We start from the raw sequence: 25,412 nt of genomic DNA on the forward strand, positions 1-25,412 counted from the left end.
GCATACTGAAAGCTCGTTTCCTATTAAAACTGTGTGACATACTGTCTAGTATATTCTCACTGGTGTTATTACTCATTTTTCGGGTTTCGCTTGTGACTAGACCTCATGCTGCATGAGATGGTTGGTCATAAACATCTGATTATTTTATCTTTTTAACAAATTCTTTGTATTGTATTAAAATGTAGATAATTTTAGTAGTCATGGGCGATGTTCAAGACATGAAATGTAGACAGATAAGAGTAATGTATATGTTGTGAAAACGAGAGAGAAGGAAAAAGAAGAAAGCGTGCATGTGCATGACTCAAATTTTTCTGTCCATATTATTTCAAGCAATAACCTGCAGCCTTTATGCACAAACACACACATACACACGCACTTATCCCCCTCCAAAGGCCAATAAATCAATGGTTATATCAAAACAAAATATGTTAATACCATATCAAAGGCAGTGGTAACTGATAATTGTAACAAAAGTGAAGAAATGTTGCTCACCACACAAGCACATACAAGACTTGAAGAAATATGTTAAGAATAGTTTATCAATGACATTTGTTTCATAACAGTCATCATTCCAATCAGCTGCCAGCTTTTTGATGTTTAGAAAAATTAAAAGCCTGACTATGATTGAAAATAGCATTGACAACCATAATAAAAGAACGCAGGTTAAAATCCATTTTGTAACATAGCTTTTCGTTATTCCACGAAGAGCAAACATATACAAACCCTTCTTAATCAAGCGTGTACTTTTGTACAAAATGGTTCAAATCTTAACATGCCCAAATCCGAGTAAAGTCATAATCAAAAGAAAAGCCACTTTCGCAAGTTTCTACCCACTTGCTCTAATTTGATCGCCATCCCCCGCCCCATCCCCCATTCATCTACAGTAACGTGTGAAAGTTAAAATTAAGACAAAGGCAAACAGATAACAGCATGCAAATTCTCCTTGTTTCAGTCACCTCTCTCTCTCACACACACACACAAACTCTGCATGCAGCGTTCATCCTCCAGCATTAAGCTCTGTACAAATGCAAACGGACATGAGACTGGAGATGCTTGATAAACCCCCAGCCGTGAGTTTAGCCACTGTTAACATTCAACGACTAGCAATGGGCAGTCGCCGAGGACATACAAGATTCTGAAACTGAAGACATGTTACAAATCGACACAACAGCTAAACGGTATTCTTGGAATACACAATGAAAGGCATCAAAGGACTGGTTTGTAAATGCAAAACCGCCGTGTCACTCTAGTCGAGGTAACATTTCCGTGAAGTAAACCGGTCGTTGAAACATTCTCCCCCAGCTCTGTAATATCATTCCTTCCCAAGCTGCTTCCGTTTGAAGCAGGACCTCCATTTTCCTAATCTTCGCAGCCTTAAGAGCATGGTGGCAAGCAAGACGATCACACTTTGTGAGAATTTGCGGAAAGAGAGGAATGAGGAGCAGTATGATCACTGTGACGATTCCTTCCTGCACGATTGGTACAAAGTTCTATAAGGTCTGAAGCTGCCCTGGTGGCAATCAAGGTGATTACGGATTACACCTTTTACTCGGTCATCAAAATAAAACCACCAAGTAGTTCACAAACATGCATCATCTGCAAACTACTGATTCATTCAATTAGTTAAAATAAAAGGCAGAAAAGATTTCAGACGAGGAAGGGTGAGCTGTTAAGGGGTCAGTCGTCCATAACTCATTCGCGAGAACTTTTTTCTCTTGAAAATACGATGAGCGTCCTTAATTCAGGACATCGCCACTACATTCAGAATAATAAACACTCAGCCTACAAAGCCCAGTTGAGACATCCGAGGGCACGAAGAATGAGTAATTATTCATCTGTAACGTCCCATCCGCCCTCATGCACCTACTACTCCTGACAGAGGACGCGTCGGTAAGCCAGCCGGTTTATTATTCAACAGAACTGGCAGTGACCTTTCGCTGACAGGGTCACTTCCGCTGGCAAAATGAAGAACGCAAATGTAGGCAGTGGAGCAGCTCTCGACACCTGCTAGTAGCAAAGCTAGCCTCACTTGCGTGTGTGTCAAGTAGGACAGACAGCACAGCAAAACCTTCCAGGAGGTTGACCTCGTCCTCTGAGTTGTTCTATGCTGGCTCCCTCCCATTTGAGGCAGTCAGGAACGGTGGCCGTCCACCAGGCCGTCCACTTCACGAAGCAGCTCACGAAACACCCTCGATGTAGTCTATGTGCACGTGTCGTCTGGAAGAACCGTCACATGCATAATAAACCACAGCAACTCGAATTCATCTGTATACACAGTGAAGGTTCCAGTGCACCTTAAAACAACTTCCCCCTTCCTTTGGTTTAACCATCCGTTACTGCAGCAACAACAATGTTCAGTCAGAGAGACGCACTGACGACCTCGGGGGAAACCGGCGACAGCAGAGACAACGAAACACTCGCCGAAACCAACGCTCGATTTGTCGAAACACTGTTTAGATCGCCTCTGTTCCCCCGCGTGCAAGCTCCTTAGGCAAAAATACGTTCTACTTGGCTGCCAGCCTAAGCCCATTGTATCAAGAGTTCAATGTCTACACCTACATTTTACTTCGCAAGACCCGACCTCGTACAAGTGGAAGCAATGGCTGAATTCTAGAAGCTTCATCCCCACGTTTCCAACACTTTCAAGAACACTTTGTGTTTCGCTCCATCATTCATAAGTACACGGGTACGCTACCCAACCATTTGCACAGCGCGACGGTAGTCCTGAGATAAGCAGAGGCTAGAAAAAGACGGTTTATGTGAACAGCGCTCACACAGTTCACTTACCCAACCACATACATTTCATACATACACAACTCGTAAGGAACAGTTTAGTAAGAAACTCGCAACTCCTCAAGCAAACAATCAATAAGGAATTTAAGGGGAAAGGGGTTGAGAGACAGAGATAATGCCTCTAGCCACGGCCAAAGAAACGCAACACTGTCGCAGAATCGTGCGAACTGAACACTGCTCACTCGCATCATCGTTTGCCAGCCCAGCTGCAGCTGCATCCGTTCATACGGCAGGCCTAAAACAGCTTGCAACATTCCGCACTTGCGCACGCGCAAAAAAAAAAAAAAAAACGGTCTGAAGCGCGTGCCAAGCACGCGGCAAGACGTTAGGGATGCAAGCAGCAGCAGACTAGTAAGCAAGCGAGCGAGCAAGCAAGCCAGCACGGTGCAGACCATGAGGAAGTGGCCACCACTTGTCTTCGCTGTGCTGCGGACGGGAAGGAGGAGGAGGAGGATGGGGAGGGAGACACGCAAAGCGCGCGCAAACAAGGTGAGCAGCCGCCCCAACGCACATGCGCAGCTGCAAGCAAGAGGCCTTGCGTCGCTCACGTAGAAACATCTGCCAAAACATCACCAGATTTTTTTCTTCAACCCCATTCTTCCTGCGAACATGAGGTAGGGGAAGTTCAGGGGGGGTAAGGGGTGGGTGGCTGGGTTGTGGTCGTGGTGGTAGTGGCAGTGGCGATGGTGTTATACCCTTTGCTCACACCGACGCTTCGTATCATGTTTGGAGGAAATCAGTTGTTATCACCGATAACCGTGTGACCTGGCTCGAGCAAAACCCACGCACAGATTGCTCAATTTGCATTGGCATCAAGTTCGTTATTTTAATGTTTTTACCCCTCCCTCCCCCTTCAAGCACCATTTTTGAACCACGGGCGAAATATAGTTTCCTCTAAAGCAGTACAAAACAAAACAGCCAACACCAGACAGGCAGTACACTGGCAGGACAAACGCATGCGTACACGTAATAAAAGCACGCGCACTTTTCACCTCTTGGGCTCACCATTTTCTGCTATGTGCAGCAAGGATTCCCACAAATCACAAAGTTTACTCACTCGCACTCTCTGCACACCACGAATCAAACCTTTCCCACAACTTTCAAAACTGTGCAGTTTCCATGATTACAAAATAAAATGATTAACTTCCTCTAGTTGTACGCTGACTAAATGCCATGACATGGACAAGCGGGTCCTACACAACCGACATTAAACCACAGTGACAAAAATTAGTTTCACAAAAAACTTTTGAACTTTCTTTGCATTAAACCTCCAAAAAGTGCAAAGAGACACAACCTTTTTTTTGAAAATAATAAATAAAAATCAAAGACTGGTAAAAGAGGAGAAAATGTTAGAAGTACTGCCAGCCTCTCACCACCCTCCCCCTACTACCCAACCCCAGTAAGTGGCAAACAGATAAACACATGAAGGAGATGTGGTGCTTCAAGATGCAAACTGCCCAAATGGAGTAGCTCAGCAAAACTGTCAGAACATGCTGAAGTTGCTTTGTAATCCTGGTGAGCACTCTTTAGGACACAGCCACTCTCACAAGGCAGAAACAGGAAATTCACAAGTTCACCTGTCGTCTGTGGTCAGCATATCCTTTCGTACTGCATGCATGATGCTAGCCTTCTGAGAAGCATTCACTCACTTTTGATGCAAATGACCTTGTTGAAGGCATCTTCATATACTTAGGAAAATTATGCTTATGTACCATGTCCTGCTGTGTCTGACAATTTTCCTCACTCTCATATTAGTGGAGTGTTCCAGTCACCTTCCCAAAATGCGTTTCATCTTCTATTTTAAAAAAGAGCTCTCTCAATAAGAAATCACATAAAATGCCCCACACTAGTCATAATTTTCCTGCAGAATACAAAAGAGACAATCGCTAAAAATCTTAATCTGTTTTTTGCCTATAGTTCTTATAAATACATTACAGAGATATTCCCACCCCCCACTACTGTTTCTTTCCTTTCCCCAAATCCCCAAAAAATAGTAATGCATACTACCAGTGTTGACAAGTAATTGTACACCACCATTACCTACACAATCGCCAAACCATTTGTTTTAATATTGATACTTATTTCTGAATATACCAAGTTGTAATTCGATAAAAGTATAAACTATAAAGTTGACACATTCTTAACGACCAAATGCACATGAAAAGGACCATAACTCTTGCCAAATAACAGTGTTTAAATAACTAAGAAGCACATGTCAAAAGTTATCTGTGGCCTCCACAGAATCATGTTTTGTCACACACAGAATGGGATTCAAATGTGACCAGAATACAGTTCTGTTCTTTAGCTGGCAAAGGTCAACACCTCGTGATTAAAAACTTGTGTTGGCCACACTCTCTCAAACAACCACACCAATATCATGAAACTAAAGAAGAAAATTAAAAAAAAAAACCAAAAACACAAAGGTTGATCAAAGTGGAAAAATAGAGTATACAAACCAAAATTTAGCATCCACTCCTGTGCTACCATTATGTCCAGTGCAAAATGTTCATCCACTCATTCGCAAGAGTTAGCTTTGTCTATGCACAAGTACTGTTGTATGCTGATAAAATGTTTTATATTTTATGTATATATTTACAAATGTCACACTTTTTCACATTAAGAAAAATTGCAGAAAAAGGAAAAGTAGCAACATTGTGCTTTCAATTCTAGCATGCATTCATGTCTGACCACACACAAACTGAAATGATCATGTACAGAGGATGAAATTATAAGAACGAAGTGACAACAGTTTCTTAATTCACTTACTACATTGAATGCTACATTAACCTGAGCGTATATTCATTTTCAAAGCTGTGTTTAGTTCAGTGGTGCCCAACCTTTTTTGCACAAGGGCCACACTGGACATGATGTACAATCTCGCAGACCAGAACATGTTGGTTTTTCCAGAAACATGTTAAAAATGAAATTATGATGTGTCTGGTTAAAATGAGCGGGCCGGGTGAGGCACCTTCGCAGGCCATAGGTTGGGCAACCCTAGTTCATTAAAAAATGCTAATTCTAAGTGAACAATGCTTTTCCATTTCCAGGATGAGTTTGATCACTGTAATTTTCACTGGTTTTGGAAAAAAAGGTAAAAATCTCATCTGCCACCTAAAAAGCTAATTGGGTCATGCATCATTAGCATATGCTTGATGCTATTGCATTGTCTGTGAACTTCATTGTCATTGGAATTAAGGTCAATCCAGAAAAGATTAAAAATTCACTATGCAATTTTGCAACAAATTTTTGACAGTTTAATGTTAAGCTGCAGCAACTTTGAGTTTAAAGGGAAAGGCAAGTGAAGCAAAAGATGGCTTTAATGAAAGATACTTAAGTTCTCGATCCCTTCCACTCAAAACAACAGTTTACTTACAATCATGTCCAAAGCATTGTTCTGTGATGGTTCAAGGAGGCCTTCATGTTTCTGTGGTGTTTTGGAAGTACAAACTGACCCTAATTTGTGTGCACATTCCTTTTTTCTCTATCACACACATTCATACTCAATTTTTTTCTTTTCCACAGTGATCGTCACATTGAACAAACAGTTGCTTCAGTGGCACTTGGTGTTACTGTTCAATGACTTCATCCTCAGTCATACTATCTTCTCAAATCGAAAGCCACCCTTAAGAGATTGAAAGAGAGCTCTCGTACTAGAATGGAGACAAATATGGCTTTCATATTTTTTTTAAAGACATGATTGTAAATAAACAACACTGATTTTGTGTGGAAATGTTTCTTCAGGTCAGCATCTTCTACTTAAACCAAACTTCTGTTGCGATACCCTTAAACTTCATATTGACTCAGGTTAGTCTATGAAAAGCCCAATTACACTATTTTTCTTGTTTCAAGCTATAATCACACAATGTGAATTGCAGGAAAAACATGTTATAAGAAAATCATCAGTCCCACCCAGTTTTTTAACTTATCTAATTTACTTTATGGTTCAAATATTTTAAAAAAGCACCATTGATGCACGTAATAGCATAATAGGAAATTTTTATTTAAACCTTTTATTATTTTCCCTTCTTCCACAATGTATGATAGCTTCTGTATTTCCTCAAATTTAATGAGTTAATTGTACTTTTGTCATGCCAGCGCCCACACACACATAAAAATTATCTGATAAAGCAGTTTTAAGAACTCACTTTTAACAGTTCCTTTAATATGTTTTGTAACTCATTTAACTATTTTCAACCCCTCATCAGCTATATTAATTTATCATTAGTGCTGTTTTAAGGCTTTTAATTTCAATAGTAAACACTCCAAAAAGTTTAGGTAAAAAAAAAAAAAAGCATACGCAAGTGAATGATGGTATGTAAACTCATTCTTTCTCAAAGCATGTGGTTAGTGACTATTGCACAAAATTCATACTTTGTAAAATCTTTGTTTTTTTTAAACCAAAAACATAACACTACATGGTGTGTAAAAAAGGACTGTTATAAAACAACCTAAAAACACTAACAACCTGTAGTTCACATGCTCTGTGGTCCTCTGGCATAACAGGCAGGCACAAGGCCAGGCTTTACAATCACAACTTCTTAAACTCACAACAAACCTGCTTCAACATTCTGAATAAGGACATCAGCAACAGAATGCAAGCTCACATACAAATCATGTATATAAAGTATTGCCAGTAACAGTGACAAAGAAGCACAGCTGAAAAATGAAGCTGAAGAGGAATGGAAGCAGTGGGTGAGGAGGGATCAACAAAAGCATACGCAATTCATGCTCACAGAACATAGTTGGTGGAAGTGGCTGAGGGATAGGATAAGAAGGAACGAGAAAAGTTAAAGAACAACCAATGAAATTTATAGCGGTGGTCAAACATTTCACTAAGACTGGACGGTGATACCAACAAAAGAGCTAGAGGCTGGGTGGTTCATTACCAGAGACGTCCACTTAAACAGCCAGTGTCTTTCTCATTGTGAAAGACTGGGCAGAGGCAGAAAATCTCAGCGTTAAATACTGGTTCTAATAATATTAAAACAAACACTGAGATGAAACTGGCACAAAAAAGCCGTTTAAGCAAATTGCTTTGATGCTTGCACTGTCAGCTGAAGTTTTAATCGAAGAAAGCTGGAGCAATGTGCTGCTCTGAAAACAACTAAAATAAACAACAAAAAAAGAGGAAAACTTCTACAGCAAGGTGTTTAGAAGCATTATCATGACACATCAATCCTTCTTCTACATCATGCCCAAATCAACAGAAAACAATCTAGACTTTTTACGGAAAATAAACATTATACTGAGAACATGGTATGCCTACAGGCACAGGTTCTCGGAGCGCATCGTTTATTTATATTTAAAAAAAAAGATGCATACATGCATAAAAAACAGCTCTTTTATAATTTCTACTCTTGATCAACTTCATATTTCGTAAACAATCTGTCTGAAAATATACAGATGGAGCCTATTTGAATGGCTTTAAATAAAACAGTATATATGTAGTAACAGCTGCAAAATAGTTTTTAGCCCTTTGCGAGAAATGTGACTGTGGCACATGGATGAAAACCAACATCCCCGCCACTAGTGTTAAATACATGCTGTTTTAAAGTCTTTAATAAAACAAAGGAGAAACCTGCTGGGCAGTGGAGGGACAGCAGACCTCCCACACCCTTGTAGGTTGTGAAGTTTCTAAAACAGTGGATCATAATTCTAATTTTCAACACCAAGATCTGACAGTGCCATGACAACCAGCAGACTTTTGTAACAATAGATGAAACTCTAAAAATACTGACCAGAATAAAACAAAATGGAGCTAGAGTGAGAATGGGATAAGAAGTTCTGAAAAAGAGTGAAAATAAGATGCAAAGACAGTTCTATTCGAAAAAAATAATTAAAAAAAAAAGGCTGTACTAAAAGTTTTTTTTTCTTTTAAAGAATGGACAGAGATCTTATAAGTGAGGCTAAAGAGCATGGCAGAGGACTTGGTTGGTGGCTGGGGAGAATATTGAAGAACAGAGAGGGAAGGGCAGTTCTCATAATTCGAAAATATAAAATATAACTCTCATTAAGAGATCAACAGGTTTTAAAACACTCTTGATACCCAACTGTACAAATTGTATAGTGTTATGTGCACTGTCTTGCAAATGAAACACGCACACACACATGCATACAGAAATTAACATTCTAACAGAAAAATAATGCATGCATGCTGGCATTAAAAAGAAAATCTAATAAGCAATCTCTCTCAAAGAGGGATGGTAAATGGCAAGATATATACGATTGTATACATGTACATACAACAACAAAATGTCTGAAACAACACTAAAACCAATTACGTAACTATTTTATCATGGTCAGTCACCATAATCAAAGGACCTAAATATTTATCGTACAAACCAAAGAAAGGGATAAGCAGAGAACACGGAAATAAAGGTATAGTGAAGGCATGACTGCTGAAAACACATGGGGGAACTAGTCTCCACATTATCACTGTGTATGAAAACAACCAAAATCATCACAAACACATGAAAGGGAAGGATGATACATGTCAAAGAGTTTTAGTCTATGATGCAGGACAGATAATGCTGGGACTATGACAGCCTTTTGAACCTTACATTATTGGTTACACATGGCTTCTGGCACATGGGTGCTAGGCAGTCATTTGTAAGAGAAACCTTTTCTCCTCACCTCTCTACTTGTTCTGCATATCAGTGCAGAATTCGAGTGTCCCCAGAATCAAGTGAACAAGCCTTCTGAAATGCGTGAGGAAAGGAACAGTGCTTTTGCATGATGTGACATCTGTAAGCATATTTTGTGTATGGTTTACCACAACACCAGGTCTTGCCATGCCAATGCTTCACTTTCCACAAAATTAAAAGTCAACAATGCACTGAACAAGACAGTGGCAAATTTTACCTCACAACACAGAAAAGCTCCACTCATCAACAGCACTGCAAATTAACTATTTTTTGCTTCAGTTCTCTCCCTTCCTCTAAAAACAAGCTTCCAGAAGGCTCAGACATGGAAAAAGAGTCTTGTGCATATCCTTGTTGGGTGAGGGGACAGGGGAAAGTAGATCAACCAAAAGTAGGAAAAAAAATAGGAAAAAGGAACACAGGCATTATGCTGCCTTGTGGCGGCCTCCACACAGCCCACAGGCAGTGCCGCACCGGTGGCACGCATGCAGAGGAAAATAGCACCATAAACAGGGTATGAAGAATGACAGTATTGTCAGTACAGTCCACTTCTTGCAGTTGGAGTCGTCCGTGGTGTCGCATTCACACGGGTGTCTAAATTCACCGTCCGCGTCTGATAAGCAATGATAAATCAAACATTTTGTGCACCACACACAAGTCACACACTCGATGCAACGTGTGACCGTGTCAGGTGCACTGTCACAACTTCCTCTGTGATTTTCCTCAACGTTGAACATGACACGGCAGTGTTTGCACCTTGCCTTCTGACTGACCAGCCTCCGGCACTGCTCGCTTTTGTGCTTTTTATCCTTAGTCTTTATTGGAAGTGGCGGGTATGGCTGAGACGTGATGGGTTGCTTTTTTGTGGATGTGCTCTCTCGCTTGGCTGGAGGTTTCTGAACAGGTTCCAAGCTGGGGTAGCTATATTCATGAGGAGCACCTATTTTGTTCTTTGCAAAGATCACATAGGGCTCATCTTTGTAACCATTACCATCACCATCCAAAAGTCCCATATCCGATTTTCCACTGAGGGACGTGGGCTCATCAGATCGCACCCACACATCATCTCCACCACTCCAGCTCTCAAGGCTATCTGATTTGCATGGGGAACTCTTTTTACTTCCCAGTGTCCCCACAGTGTCTTTGTCAACGTTGCGTCCTGAAGTTGTGCCACTACTTCCATGGTTGCCAACAGGCTTGTGCTGGGGAGCAGAGATATAATGTATGCGGTGGAGGTGATGGTGATTGGCTTGATAAGGATGAGAGAGAAAGAGAAAGGATCACTTGTTCCAGGGGGCACAACTGATGAGGGAGAGTGGTGCGAAGGGCTACTTGTGGTGGTGGAGGTGGTAGATGCAGACTGTGATGAGCTGTTCTTTCTAGTCATAGGCAAGTTGACCATCTGCAAATAATAATAAATAAAGGTGATTATGGATTGTTGCAGCTTCACCTATTATGTAATAAACTAATTAAATACCTGGAAAGCAAAATAGGATATTATAAAACCTGCAATAATCTGCATCAAAGCAAAAGAATGTAATCTATAAATTATTCACCGACATTAATTCAATCTTATACAATTGTAATATGTAAATACATCTGAGATGCATTGCTAAATATGGTGATTAGCACATCCCACCTATACAAAAAAACTTTCATTATTTTCTACAAGGATTCTCATATCCATCAACACTGTCTTACTAAGGTAATTGTAAGTTTACAGAAATTCAGCAAAACTGGAATGAACAGAGTCTATACCTCTACGTACATTCGATCTAAAATTATATCACCACTTTATTATTCTGCTAGATCAGGGGTGGGCAAACTACGACCGGTCTTTTGACCAGCCGATCTGCCAAAATGGGAAGTGCACTCATTTTCATTTTTTTAATTCAGCCTACGTTAATTTGATTGAAATTTATCAGGTACAATGGCGTTAGAAATCAGCAGTCCATAACGTTCTAAAATAGACATAGTACAAAGATAACAAATAACACGATTGACATATCTGACGGAGTCGTTATAGAGAATCATGGGTAGCTGCCTTCAAAGAAAGACCGGTTTTAAAGTTTTATTGTGAGTGAACTCAAACAGGTTCAATTTATACAATAAATTTGGCAAGTGAGTGTTTGTTGTCTGATCCATTATCACTAGGTTTCTCGTGTAGTCACCTGGTGCAGGCTTTTGGTATTTTACCGGCCCGCTGCGTAGCTTAGAATTTTTAGACCGGCCTGCAAAAAGAAAAATTTGCCCACCCCTGTGCTAGACAATACAACGGTATGTGCCTTTTCTGCAAATGAAGCTTACAAGCACACACATACACACTTCAGTGTTACAAGGGAAGAGAATGCGGCAAAATGAATAATCTCTTGTCCTCCCCCTCCCCAACACCCACCACCACAAGAATTAATATACAGGCCAAGCATTTAAGATTTTGCTGTGTCAGCAACCAAAGGTCTTGTAGTTACCCCTTGCAACAGACAGATGAAGTGTAAAAATCCTGTACAGAAACAAAATAATGAAATGAAAAAATAGCGATGGCATACTGTCTGACTGTCGTAGTGATTTAAGTTTTTGTTGGTTTTACAACAAAAGAAATCTATAAATGAAAGAGTAAAGAAAAAAGCAAGATGAGAAAAGATAATGTCCAAGTACCACATGAATTTGTTTTTGTACAATGGCAGAATATATGGGAAAAGTAAGCTTAATAAACTGCTTTGTAAGACATACATTTGTATCATGGAACTTTTCAAGTGAAGAAATATATCAATGACATGCAAACACTAATGCTTTTAAGACCTGGAAGATATATAAAGGATGAGCTATGTCCCATCACTGTTGATGTAAATACTAGTCCTATGAATATTCTGCACCTATAAATATCCTTCAATTTTAAAAAAAATTCTGCCATGGCTGCATCCATCAAACCTGCTTTCTTTTCAGAAGACATATATTAGAGTAAAATGTTATCGTTATTTCATGCAAACTTTTACATTTTTACTGATGTTTCTCAACAGTCACTGAAGTTAAACACCTTTTCCAGCTCAGACCAAACGGTGTTTCATGATTTCTCATATTTTGCCTGCTGTTAAGTTTGAAGTGAGGCAAAACAGTATAAACCACTCATTGCTGTTCCCTCTAATCATTTTCCTTGTACAACACTTTAATTTATTGAAATTATATAACTATTTTGATAACTTTCCTTCAGAGAACATGCCCAACATACAGAACAGACATGCTTTTAAAAGCTGCATATTCTCAAAATATTGATTCCACAGTATCTTCATACTAACAGCCTAGATAAAATATATTTTTATTCCAATCTGTGAAATCAATGAAGGCATATTCGTCCCTCTTATGCTGTCCATGTTTCGTTCTTGCTCTTCAGCGCTAAGAGCATGCTCCTAAGGAGTGTGAGTACGCGCTTTTATTATTATTAAAAATGCATCTGCCAAAATACAAATGCTGTTGGAGGTGTTTCAAACTCACCTACATTTATGAAAAGCCAAATATATTATTCTTGTCATGACAGCTTCCACTGTTTTATCCTCATTCTCATCCTGAGCACAAGATCATCTTTCTTTGTTGCAATGTCAGGTTTCACAGACTGACAGGGTTGTTTTATGTGCAGTTTTAAGAACAATGAGAAAGCGCAGAGGAAGTGGTGCAAGCAAGCTTAATGTTTTACTATACTTCATTAAACACAAAGGGAAACACCAAGCAGGCTTGTATGATATAGGTGCATATGCACAAAAAGCTGCAAGTTAAGAACAAAACTTATGCTTATCTTCACGGCTTTTTTCATTTAAACATTACACCATGCATGGAACAAAGTAATGAATTAGAACATTCTTCCACTCTCTAATTAGCTTTTTGAGAATTTTTTGTGTTTACCTGAAAAACTCTTTCTTCTCCTTCATTTGTATAGCCTGAAAAAAGAGATTTAAAAAACAGTTAATAAAAATCCTAATATACAACAAGGAAATATTTTTTAAAATAACAAAATATCAAAGAATACAGATTTCGGAAAAAGGTGTTCAAGGTCAGTCAAGTTTTTATTAAGTGTTTTTCATTGAACTTTAAAATAAAGGTAATTCAATTTTCAGCAAATCTTCAGTTTTGGAAGCACACAAGTGATAACAGACCAAAACTGCAATGCCAATGCCCTATCTTGATCTGTCTGACACCACCATGTGTTTGTAAAGTGTATGTCAAAAGAAAAAAATAACAAAAATTTGTAACAAGTGAATGCACTATGTCCTGTAGAATCAGACAGACTCAAGAGAGATGAAAAACAGTGTTCACAATAATAAAATAAATAACATTGCAAAGTCAAATAAGACCATATTAAGAAAGAATTATTTTCTAATGAATTATAAGGATGGACAGAGAATGGTAAATAGAAAAAGTGAAATCACATTACTTAAAACAAGCTATTTTCACTTGCCACACATCACCTTGAAAGTCCTCAGCAGGTTCCTTTTAGGCAAGCAGATATTACTAGCAAATCAGTTTGATATAAATGGACTTAAAGGTAAAATTACAAGAATAGCGCTGAGCAGACATCGTCTCTTTTGTGTATTTGATTACTGGAACATCCACCAATCAGAACTGTCCCACTTTACCATACAGACCTGGACTGAGCGTCATCATGAATCTGTATCCCCTGGACGGCTTGCAGATGATATTTTTCAAGTAAATCCTAGAACAAGGCTATTTACAGAACAACTTCCAGTTTTGCCATTTTGCAGCTTTATTGCTAGAACGAGGCTGGTGTGTACAAAGCTTCCGATTTAGTCACATTCATGCTTTAGGCTTGCCGAATCTAGCAGAGGAGAACTTCGCAAGAGGCAGATCGTTGGTATTGGCATATAGTCAGCTATCCACCAATATACGAACGTAATGTCATTTAAGAGACATGGCACCAAGTCACACACACACCAAAAAAGTGGGTCCTGGGAGCGGTATGGTGGTGATGAAAAAGGATGACATGTCTATACAATAGCAGTCTATAAGTTTCATTTATTATTAACTTCATGAAATAAAAAGAACATCACTAGATTAGCTCGAAGTGTAAAGTTATTACTGAGGACAGCGACCTAGAAGAATTAATGTGTGTGAGAGAGAAAGATTATACATATATACGTATGAGGATATGTGTATTCATCTGTGAGTTAGGTAAGAATTATTTGATTACACATGCATCAAAGGGCTAGAAGTAAAGAATGAGTGATACAAAAATTAAGTTTTAATATATTAGCTGTTATAAATCGACCAATGAAATGTGTGTGTATAGATGTGAGTGAGAGATATTGTACGGGAATGTGTGCTATTATGTATATCCATATTTTTTAAAATATCACAATACCTATAGAGGAAGACAGATTAAGAAAGAATCTTGAAACAGGTGCTAAATTAGAAGGAAAAGATGATCACAGATTTTTTTTTTAAAAAAAGCCACACACTGTACCTTCACTGAGATCGGCCACAGCGTGACGGATGCCATGGTCAAAAGCTTTTGCATCGTCGGATCTTTCAAATGTCAGACCAAAGCGCTTCTCATCAGTATTCCAGTGATGAAACTTGGGGTTTGCCTTTGTGTACTGAATGTCTTTCTTCAACACACAGTTTAACACCACCTTTGGGGGAAAAAACACAGCGTTTTAGTCCATCATATACACCATGTGTTGCTGCAGACTTCTTTTATCATCTGCTTATGCTAATTATTAAAGAGATAAAATTCAGGCTTTTGATGAGATACACTGTTTACCTACCAAGGATCTCACACTCTTAGCACTTGGTTTGTTGTCATTGTTACTGCAAATGCAAGACTTTGTATACAAAAAAAAAAACAACAAACTTCTCACCACCTTAAAGTCCTTAATCATACTGTAGCCTTTTTACAGGATTCATGAATATGACATGGAAACAAAGAAAACAGGCCAACCATACATAATTTTTCAAGATTATTGTAAAAATAGACATTGGTTAACTTAATAAAGCCCAGTTTCTGCAGTCTCCAGGGAACAAGTGTCTATCAGAAATGGTAGCTTGATACAGGTTTTCATGCAATATTATATGACAAACCATATGTATGCCATTTCAGGGCTGTGGCAGATTTACCCATTAACTGTCACAAAGTCACTTTAGTTGGAACCTCCTGACAAAGAAGTAGCTCTTGCTTCATGATGATTTTCCTCAAACTCTAGAAAACACATGTTGACATGACTTGTCAAAGTGCCTTTGACAGAAAGAGCATGTGGCAACTTTTACAGCTTGTAAGCAATGGGTTTTCCCCAGGGATGCATCAGGGTGAACTGAATGAAAAAATGCCAACAAGCTAAAGGTTCTGGCACAGACTGTTCTGAGGTCCTTAAGTACAACAAACCTTGAACACTATGTGCCTGATACGAATTTTGGTTCATCTGCAAGTCCTCTTCAAAGACATAGTACACATGCAACTACCACTGATGTTAGTCCATCTTTGATTGCCAGTGATGAAAGGGAAGGGGGCACCTTTAATGATGGGTAAACTTTTCTATTAAAGAGGCACTGTATTGGTTTACAGAAGCATTTCCCTTTAATGACATCAAAATTAAGGAACATAGAGCGCAGACTTTGATCAGTCTCATAACAGTCTGCACAGCATGAGTCAAAACACGATGAGCTACACTGCATTTATTTCCAGCAAAATCCCCGCTCCCTTGCTTTTAATGTGATTGCATCTATTACCTTTTCATCTCATTTGATGTTCAACAGAAATATAGACAAGCATGGCTGAGATCTTAGGTACAGAAGTGTCTGTGTGCCATGCAAAATGGAAACCATACATAAAGGCAAGTCAAACACAAAATTAAGTTCAAAGTTTTCAACAGGATAAACACATCTAGTGCTCTTATTAAAATGTCACAAACATGAATTTTTCAGATTAAAATGCATTTAAAGACTGACAGTAATTTTTAGAGTCATGGAACATTTATGCTTCATAGTCTACTGTCATGACAGGAGCTCTCCAATTTAGTTACCATCTTTTCATTTGCATTCCCTAAACCCACCCCGCCCCCGCAAATTTCTTTCAAATCAAATCGGTTGTTTAAGAAATGTTCTTTAAATAGTGTCCATGTTGGCTGTCTTCATTGTGGGTAATAGGTGTAAATGTTGGAACACATTGTACTTCTTGACATCACTACTGCCCATGGCTTAATTTTTTCCATCCGTGAATAGTTAAAGAGGTATGAGTATCAAACGAGTAACATTCACAATGTTAAAGAAAGCAAGGGTTTTCATCTCTTTCCAAAATAACAGTTGTGAGGGTGTATGGAGAGATTCCTAGAATCAAAGACTTGTATTTTGCAAAGAAAACAGTTATTTACTCAGTTTTGTGCGACAAACATTTGTTGGTGGGAAAGGGCAATAACTTGCCTAAGTGAGCCACTGTTTGAAGATTAGTTGCTCTTCTGCCAGGCACTTTGCCTTTTTTTCTCCTGCAGTTTGCTGCCAGACCTTCTGGTAGTATTTTATACATCATGTGCATGGCATCAAAATACAATGAATGGTAGCGTGATTAAACTTTAGAACTGGTTAAAGATTTTCAGGTATGAACATTCCTTCCTTGTTAAGGTTAAAATTAGAGATTGTACTGCCAGTACTTAGCAGCACAGAACTGATGTATAACAATTTTAAAAGGTAAATCATAATGTGTAAATCTATACAAAGCCGAGATCAGCTTCTTTATTCATTAAACATGTATCAGTCATTATAAAGTACCACGAATGAAATCAGACAAAAAGAATGGAAAACCTAATTTTGTCACTAACTAGTTTATGACAAGTATATGACTTGGAAAACATGTTATAAATCTACAGAATACAGCCTGAAATACTATCCTGCTAGTTCAGTAAGATGACTATTTCTGTAGTATCTGTATCTTTATATCTGATCACTATAGTAGGAGCCTAAAAAAAAAAATGATAAAGATGACCAGTCATGTCCAGCTTTGCTCTAAATAGGTGCAAAGTGAAGATCGATGTGAATTATCTCAAGCCCCCAGTATATAAAGTATAAGAAGAAGCAGCAATTTCATCATTGGCAATAAATTACATTTCTGTAGACATTTCTTAGCTACATGAATGTTTCCGATATTTGCATCACCACAAAGTCTAAATTCTTAAACTGCATAAATAATTTTCTTAAAGTTTGAAATCCAAGCTTCTTCATTTCCCAGAAGAAAGTTGTAAAAAAAAAAAAAACAACAAACACAACAGACAGAACTATTTAATTCTATTACTAGCAGTTTTCAGAAACCCAGTTAAAATTACCTTCAGTTAGAATTTTTGCTAGGTTTTAGATCTTCCCCATCCCATGAACATATTGGGCGATGTATCAACCAGTTGCAGAAAAAAAGGTACAGGCCAGTCTATGTGTTAAAACTTAGTTCCTGGATTTCAGACGTCAATAAACTGCGTTATTAATGTAATGATTTTATACATGTGAGTCTACGATACCAACATCTGATAAGAAGTGATGACAATATATCTTTCATGTTCAGGATATTACAAAAAAAAACATCTGACCTAAAGCTCTTTTGGATTCTTAGATCCCCTGATGCCACCAAATTTGTTAATTTTTAGACCACCTTAGCAAATTTGTTTACATGATCTAGAGATCTTACACCCACACAAATTCTTAGGTAGCAGAAGATCCTGGTATGAACACATACAAGGCCACACATGGGTCAATAAAAATACTGATGGAGATCATAAAAACTTCGTATTTTTGATGCAAAATTCAACTGACTCTGGGAAATGAATTTTTTCAGTAAATTTCAGTATCCCATGCACAACTATTTATGAAATATCTGGTTCAAAATTCTGCATTTTGCACCTGCAATCAACTAGGGCAGAATCATGCTAAGTGCACCAAAACAATGGACTGGTGTCCCAGGCTATTCTGCAGTTTGCTAGACACACGGCAAGATTGTATTTGTCAGTCTTCACTTTTTCCCCTTTTCACTAAAGAACAAATTCAAGAGAAAAAAAAAAAAAAACCAAGGAAAAAACACCTGTTATAGTCTTGAATTTATTAATCTAATAAAATTAAGCAAATATCAACAATGTACTTTAAAAAACTGAAACAATTCAAACAAGCAGATGACAAAAATAGACAAAGATTCACTTAATTTGCTACAGTTCAAAAAGTGCAAGAGATGCTGTGTGCTAGTGTAATGCATAATAAAATAGCATTGAATGCAAGTTATATATTGTGACTGCTTTCAAGATGAATTAAATGTAACATGTCTTGCACATGTTGCAGTTCCAAAATTCCTTTCTCTTTTTAGTTTTGAGGATGTTGATGGAAACAGTCTGATACTTCACAAGAATGCATGTTTATTTTGTTCCTTTCTCCCCACCCCACAAGTAACACAATTAAAATGTAGCTTTAGCTACTGTCAAGTGTTTAATGTTCCTTGTATATCATACTGCTCTTCATAAAAGAATTCTGCAATCTTATCTCAATAACTCACTAACATATATAAATGTATATAAAAGTTTGAACTGAAAAGGCTGATTGGTTTCATAGTTAACTCATTTCTCGTCTTAAAGAATGCAGATGGTATTATCAAAGCATGGAGACTGAAAGTGATGACCTAAAGAACTGAATGACCTAATACTCATTCATCAGCATTAGCCAGCAGCAGATGTCATGTTTGTAAGGCAGGTAGAAACTTGGAAAACTCATGTTTTACTAAGAAACCCACATTCTTCCAGAAACAGCATATTTTCCTGCTATGTCTAGCTCTTTGGCACAAACTAAAAATTCTGAATGAATTGTATGACTGTTCGCAGTTTGGTAAGTCTTCTAACTTCTCAGTTGTGAATAATTAAAGCTGATGTCAGCATTCAGCAACAGTACAACAATGCTCCCTACACTTGCATTTTCGACAACTGACATTTTCTGTACTTTATCAAATACACTTTGCACAGCCATGCTATGGCACAGGGTGCAGGAGATTGGCTGCTCACCAAACTGATGACAGTTCCTATGCTTCCGCTGTGGCAGCTCTTCAACAGGTGAGCCATGGCATTTTTATTAAACTTTCCAAAAAACCATTTATCTTCTTGTGATTTTTATATTCAAGGTATTAGTGTTATGAATGGGTTTTAAAGCATTTTATGTTCCTCAGTTGGTATGGCCTCTAAGGATGATCTGCAGGATGTGATGGAGAATGCTTGATATGGAAATACACTGACTTAAAGCATGGCCTCTAAAGCAAGAAAATAAGTACTCACTGATTTGTCTGCAATGCGCTCCCCTTGAATGACATACTCTGTTCTGAGATCACTGTTGGAGGGGCTTAGGCGAGAATACTTGCACAGTTTGACAGTGCTGAGCCCCCCTCCACCCATTGGGACCCAGCATTGTGTGGAATCGTCCCTTGTCATCACCTGAGCCTGCACCTCAACGAGGTAGTCCCCACTGAAACAGAATTAAACAAATGACATCACTATAAAGTCTTCCTACTTTTTATGTGTATCACTTCTGGAGGTAAAAGACAACAAGTCAGAAATGACGCACTACAAACAAAACATATGCATTATTTCTGTCGTGACGACAGGGCATGATATATGACTTCATGGAGATGTCAGCAAGCTAAACAAAACCTGATTAAGGCTTGGATAGTTTGCTATAAACAATTCTGAGACATTTTCAACCCACCTGTGTTGCTTCTTGTGAGACCTAATGAGCATGTCTAATAAACACAAGAATGCAGCTCAAGCTAGTACCAAAAAAAAAACAACAAAAAATCCTTCTCAAAAAGATTGCACACTTCTCTAATTACAGTTAAAAGCGAAGACTTGGGACACATATTATCCAATGTAATAATCTTACCAACATTGATAACTAAATTTCGTTTGAAAAATTAGAAAAAGGTACATTAAATAGTCACTATTTGTCTGTTCTTGCATTCTTCTGAAACTCTTGTATAACAAAAATAGAATGAGGTTCAATGAAAGTAAGTTTCTAAAGAAGAATCATCTTCCATGACATCTACCAGTGGTAAATCTAGATTGATGTTACTTGGCAAAAAAAAGGTGAACACTATTAGCACCAGTTTAAATACAGATGAAAACTACAACAGGCTGCCTCCAGCCAACACCGAGATGCGAATGGCTGTATAATTGTAACTGTGATGTATTAATACTGCTCACAATGATCTGTAACACTATGTACCAGTCATAGAATGGTATGTTCCACTGAAAAAGTTACAAAGCTGGTATACATTGTGAGCTGAATGTGGTCTGACATTGCAGTCAACCAGAGGAAAAGCATTTCTACTGCCCAAACAAGAATAATCCTGTATAACCATTAAGCATCCCTCATCCTGAATATCTGCACCTGTTACAACAGGTTCATCACTTCCATCTTTCAGCAAATTATGGACATGTGGGAAGCTGTAGACAAAATTAATATCTAAGGAAACAACCAATTCATAAAAAATAAAACTGTACCTCCACAGACTTCTAAAACAGAAATGGGGAACAAAATCCAAAAGGAATAATGCTCAGTAAACTTTTCTACTTCTCTGTATTTCAAAAGATTAAGTACCTCATATCACTGCATTAACATGCTCACTGTTGAGAACAACAAACATCATCTACTTGAGAGAATCTAATCATTCTAGCTACACTCTTTCACTTCTGACCAGAAAAAAAAAAAAAAGAAAGAAAAGATGAGGCCATGGGAATCTCCCAACCATTACCTTGAAAGAATGGAATTCACCATCTAGCTGGCTTCAAAATACCTTAACTGCAAAGGGGACGCATCAGTTTTTGTTGAAACGGGGGAGGAATTCTGTAGGGCCTCACAGAAATTACTGCCTGCTGAATGCTTGGGAGTGGCGGCTGGGCCAGCAGCAATTCTGTAGGTACGGCATCTTAGCAGCTGACCCACCTACGTGGGTGCCACTGCCCCGCGCTTCACCTGACACACCAACTTCCTGCTGCAGCCTGGGCGCCGCGGTGCTTCACTGGTGTTATGGCTCTCTGTGTACGCCTACCACAGGAAGCCGATTTACTGGGTATGGGTGGCTCTACCCTGTTCATCAAGGTAAGCAGCTCCACTCCGCCAGGCTTCCATCTTTGTCTTTGATCTGTGGCCAGCAGACGCCGCGCACAGGATACTATGGGTGGTAGTGGTGAAATGTGTGTGTGTGTGAGAGAGTGTGTACGCGTTGTGCATGCATGCTAGAGAGAGTGGGGAGAGCACTACTCTCTACAAATGGATTAATAACAGAGCTAGACAGCTGAACCTGTCACCTAACTCTTTAACTACCAGCAACTGTGTACAGATAACTAGCACCCAAACAACGCACAAAATAAAGCAGATTTTAACAAAAACTAGTGCTGACAAAGGACTAAAGATAATGCAGTTTTAAAAAAAACAAACATGGTGGTCACCAGCAGCTCAGTTTTCACAAATACGATTATTATTCAAAACAATTACAATTCTTCAAACTGCCAACACTTTATAAGAGTATTTACATTTCATTTAATACCTACATTTTTCAGCGCGCTATAACCTACATGAGGCAAAGATATCCAGTTTATCCAAATATCTTGAAAACTCACTTCTTACCAGGATGGGATCATAGCAAACTACAGCAATTTTCTATTCGCCACACCAAAAAACGCCTTACAGTAGTAGTTTATTTTAATAAATTAATAAACTTTAAAATGCAGGTACATGCAAATATAATATTTCTTCTGATGGTTCCAAAGCTATCTGCCAATGTCACTGCAAGTACAAATGCCACAAAATGGAGACAAAATGTTTATAACAACTAGATGTTTTTGCTAAAGCTCCATCTTGGTAAAGGCCAGCTTAAATCGTGCAGAGTTAAAGGCAGGACTATGTACTCATTTCATCCTGACTAAACTGCATGCCCTAGAGGAGGTGACTAGACCAGTATGGTGGGAAGTATGCCACATACATAAAAACCGGAAATGGTGAGGCATAAATTACTTTACAGTGTCATTCTAAAATTACACACTATTCCCTGGAAGCCAGACGCTGCCAGCTGGAGCTTTATTGTTGTGTATTTCTGGCTGGGAGAGAAAGCCTTTAAATTCGCAGCAACAAGATGAATGAACTCAAATATGAAAATTACTGTCAATTTCTGCATTAATGCATTATGCTGAAAATGTCAGAAAATATGCAGAAAAATTAAATAGAAACTTTTCCTACCAACAAGTGTTCAAAACTTGCTGGATAATACATGTGAACACATCCTGGTAATATAACTGTCATCACAAAACAGTCTTTCTGACTTTGCAGTCAGTAAAAGTTGATGTGTATCTAAAATAAATTGTCAAACAAATATGCTGAAACTATAGAGGTCTGCACATGCCAAAGAACTATTTTAGTATAAATGTACAGACTTTCTTTCTCTGCTCTCTGTTTAGGAAGCTGTTCATGCACCCACACATCCACCCACTCAAACATTACAGTATGCAAAATGTAAAAAAGACCCTGGAGTAATCAATTTGACCATAGTGATTCTACAACTCAGCTTCTCTGCTTTCAAGTGACTCCTAATCAATATCAACAAATCTTTGAAACATTGAACTGTTTAATCACAGGTCAAATGAAGACTTAAAAATGAAAGAAATTGTGGAAGACTCTGCAGCAAATAATACTACTCACTACAGCTGACAGTTTGTCTTAATGCTTATATAAGCATTATTACTGCTTAAATTCTTCGCTGCACCTGTTCTACTGCCAACATTGGCCCATGTTTTGAAAATAGTGGAATGCTCTGCTTGTTTGAACAACCACTCCATTGGCTGTGCTTCTCTTGTATTTGTTCATCCTCATCATTAATCAGTATAATAATAATTTGTGCACTTGTATTGTGCAGCATCACAACAAACATAGCCTACACTCTCTGCACTGACCAGTCATGATGAAAAGGAACATTAGACCATTAGGTAACAGACAATGGATGGTAAGATACCTGTAGGCACATTGAACAACATAAAGATGAAGTAAAAGAGCAGAACACAAATTAGCACGATGCAGGTTTGTTCCATATTTTAATTCTACTGTGAACCTTAGAAGCCTCACTTATTGTCTTACCTTCACTCCTGATACACACACAGGTACATACCAGAGTATGCACATACACAGAATGTATGTAGCCTAGAGTAAGCACACACACATATACATATCCTAGAGTATGTACAAGCATACACATACCCTCACTAAGGGGTCTTGAAAAAAGGGCTAAGAAAATCAAGTCAACATGATTACACATTCATTAAAATACTAAAAGATAACATCCCTCAGACGTCGTTCTTTTTTACAGATACAATGGCAATAAAACAGGTCACCTCTACAGGGTTAAAAAAGCAGAGAAATCAGAGAATAAGAGTGCTCTCTATCTTTAACACCTCAAAAACTTTCAGGTAAATATAATTTATGTACATGATAGTAAGCAAGAATCAAACCATACAATTTTCCTTTTCTAGTGGTAGCATCTTGCCAAGCTTTCACACAAATCAGCTTCAAAATATACCAACCCTGTATAAGGTGCAAGATTGAGTATGGCACTGCTAACACTGTATCCTCTGTCAATTTATGTTATAAGCAAGCATTTGGTCAGCCCATTATCATAGGTCATAACACATGGCACAGTATGCAAATATGTCAACAATCAAAGATCACAGTTTATGAACCTTAACCCCCACTCCCACCCACGCCAAGAACAGACATTTGAACCCTCGAGATGATGTAGAAGCAAATATGTGAACAACTGTGCATCTTTGAAGATAACAATCAGGTCAGGAGAAACGATCTCACCATAAAACAGGATGTTAACAAGGTGTGGGTAAATGGACCACATTATTTGCATAACATACATGACATTATTGTGTCTTAAGAAAAATGTTTTTTGATGTATTTTGTACTTTCCATAAAGATCTATGGTAAACTTAACATTGATCATAACACTGTCATTCAATATTAACAACTAGAATTGTTTTGTGCAAACTTGAGGTAACTATGAAACAAGCTTCTCTGATTAAATCCTCAGCAATGTGATCACATAACTTAGCTGACTCAAATCACTGACTCAACTGATGTTCCAACTATCCTTTTGTTTTTCTATTTGTTCAAGTGTTTGTTAAGCCATCAGTGGAAATAATTTGCAATCTAATAACCACTGCTGACTGTATGAACAGCTATGACAACTATATAACATGGTTTTATAATTTTGATACTGCATTTAATAGTTTAATTTTTTTTTTCCCCAAAGACTGCACACTTACTGCATTCTACGAAGCGGTAGTGGTAGCTTGTCACAACTATGTACATTAAAAGCGGAAACACCAACAGCAATGCTTTCTACAATGTATAATGAGCAACTTTTGTTATGCTGACGGTGAAGCATTAGCAGAATTAGCATGAATGGCTTGGCTTAGATTAACACTCCGTGACCTTTATCATTCATTAGAGTTTATGAATGAATAGAGCATTCGGTCGCGACACGAATTTCCCTTCCTTGCGAGCTTTGTCGAGAGTCACATCCTGCTTTTGAAACCTCTTGTCAACAAACTGACGTACTATCCTGCCATTCTTATGATGCTCCATCAATATCATCTAGTTACTACAAGTAACAGAATGCTTTCAAACTTAATTTTAAAAAAAGAACTAGAGGCAGTAAACAGAATGGGTCTCTCCTCCATGTTGAACGGCAAATTCTTTCACCTTCCTCTGATTTCAGACAGACAGCGTACAGCTTGAGACAGGCTAAAAAGAAAGAATCGAACCATACTTACTCATTGGCAGGATCGTTTGTCATCTTCGACTTCGCATTTTCATTAAATTTGGCTATAGATGGATCCACAAGTATCCTAAAAAGTAGAAATATTCTTCACATGTACAACTATTTTTCCATAAGACAGGAAATCATCTCATCAC

The 25,412-nt window shown here is 38.2% G+C and overlaps 1 protein-coding gene across 1 annotated transcript; it reads right to left on the minus strand.

Moving 5' to 3' along the window:
• Nucleotides 1–520: 520 nt before the first annotated feature.
• Nucleotides 521–25,412, minus strand: LOC112570313 (sprouty-related, EVH1 domain-containing protein 1-like). Its single transcript, XM_025248697.1, is given in 6 exon segments — nt 521–10,699; nt 10,702–10,836; nt 13,329–13,363; nt 14,905–15,073; nt 19,724–19,910; nt 25,271–25,412. Coding segments are annotated over 6 exon segments (1,389 nt in total). The 5' UTR covers nt 25,294–25,412; the 3' UTR covers nt 521–9,859.

This window comes from Pomacea canaliculata, linkage group LG8 (genome assembly GCF_003073045.1).
Source record: "Pomacea canaliculata isolate SZHN2017 linkage group LG8, ASM307304v1, whole genome shotgun sequence".
NCBI lineage: Eukaryota > Metazoa > Mollusca > Gastropoda > Architaenioglossa > Ampullariidae > Pomacea > Pomacea canaliculata.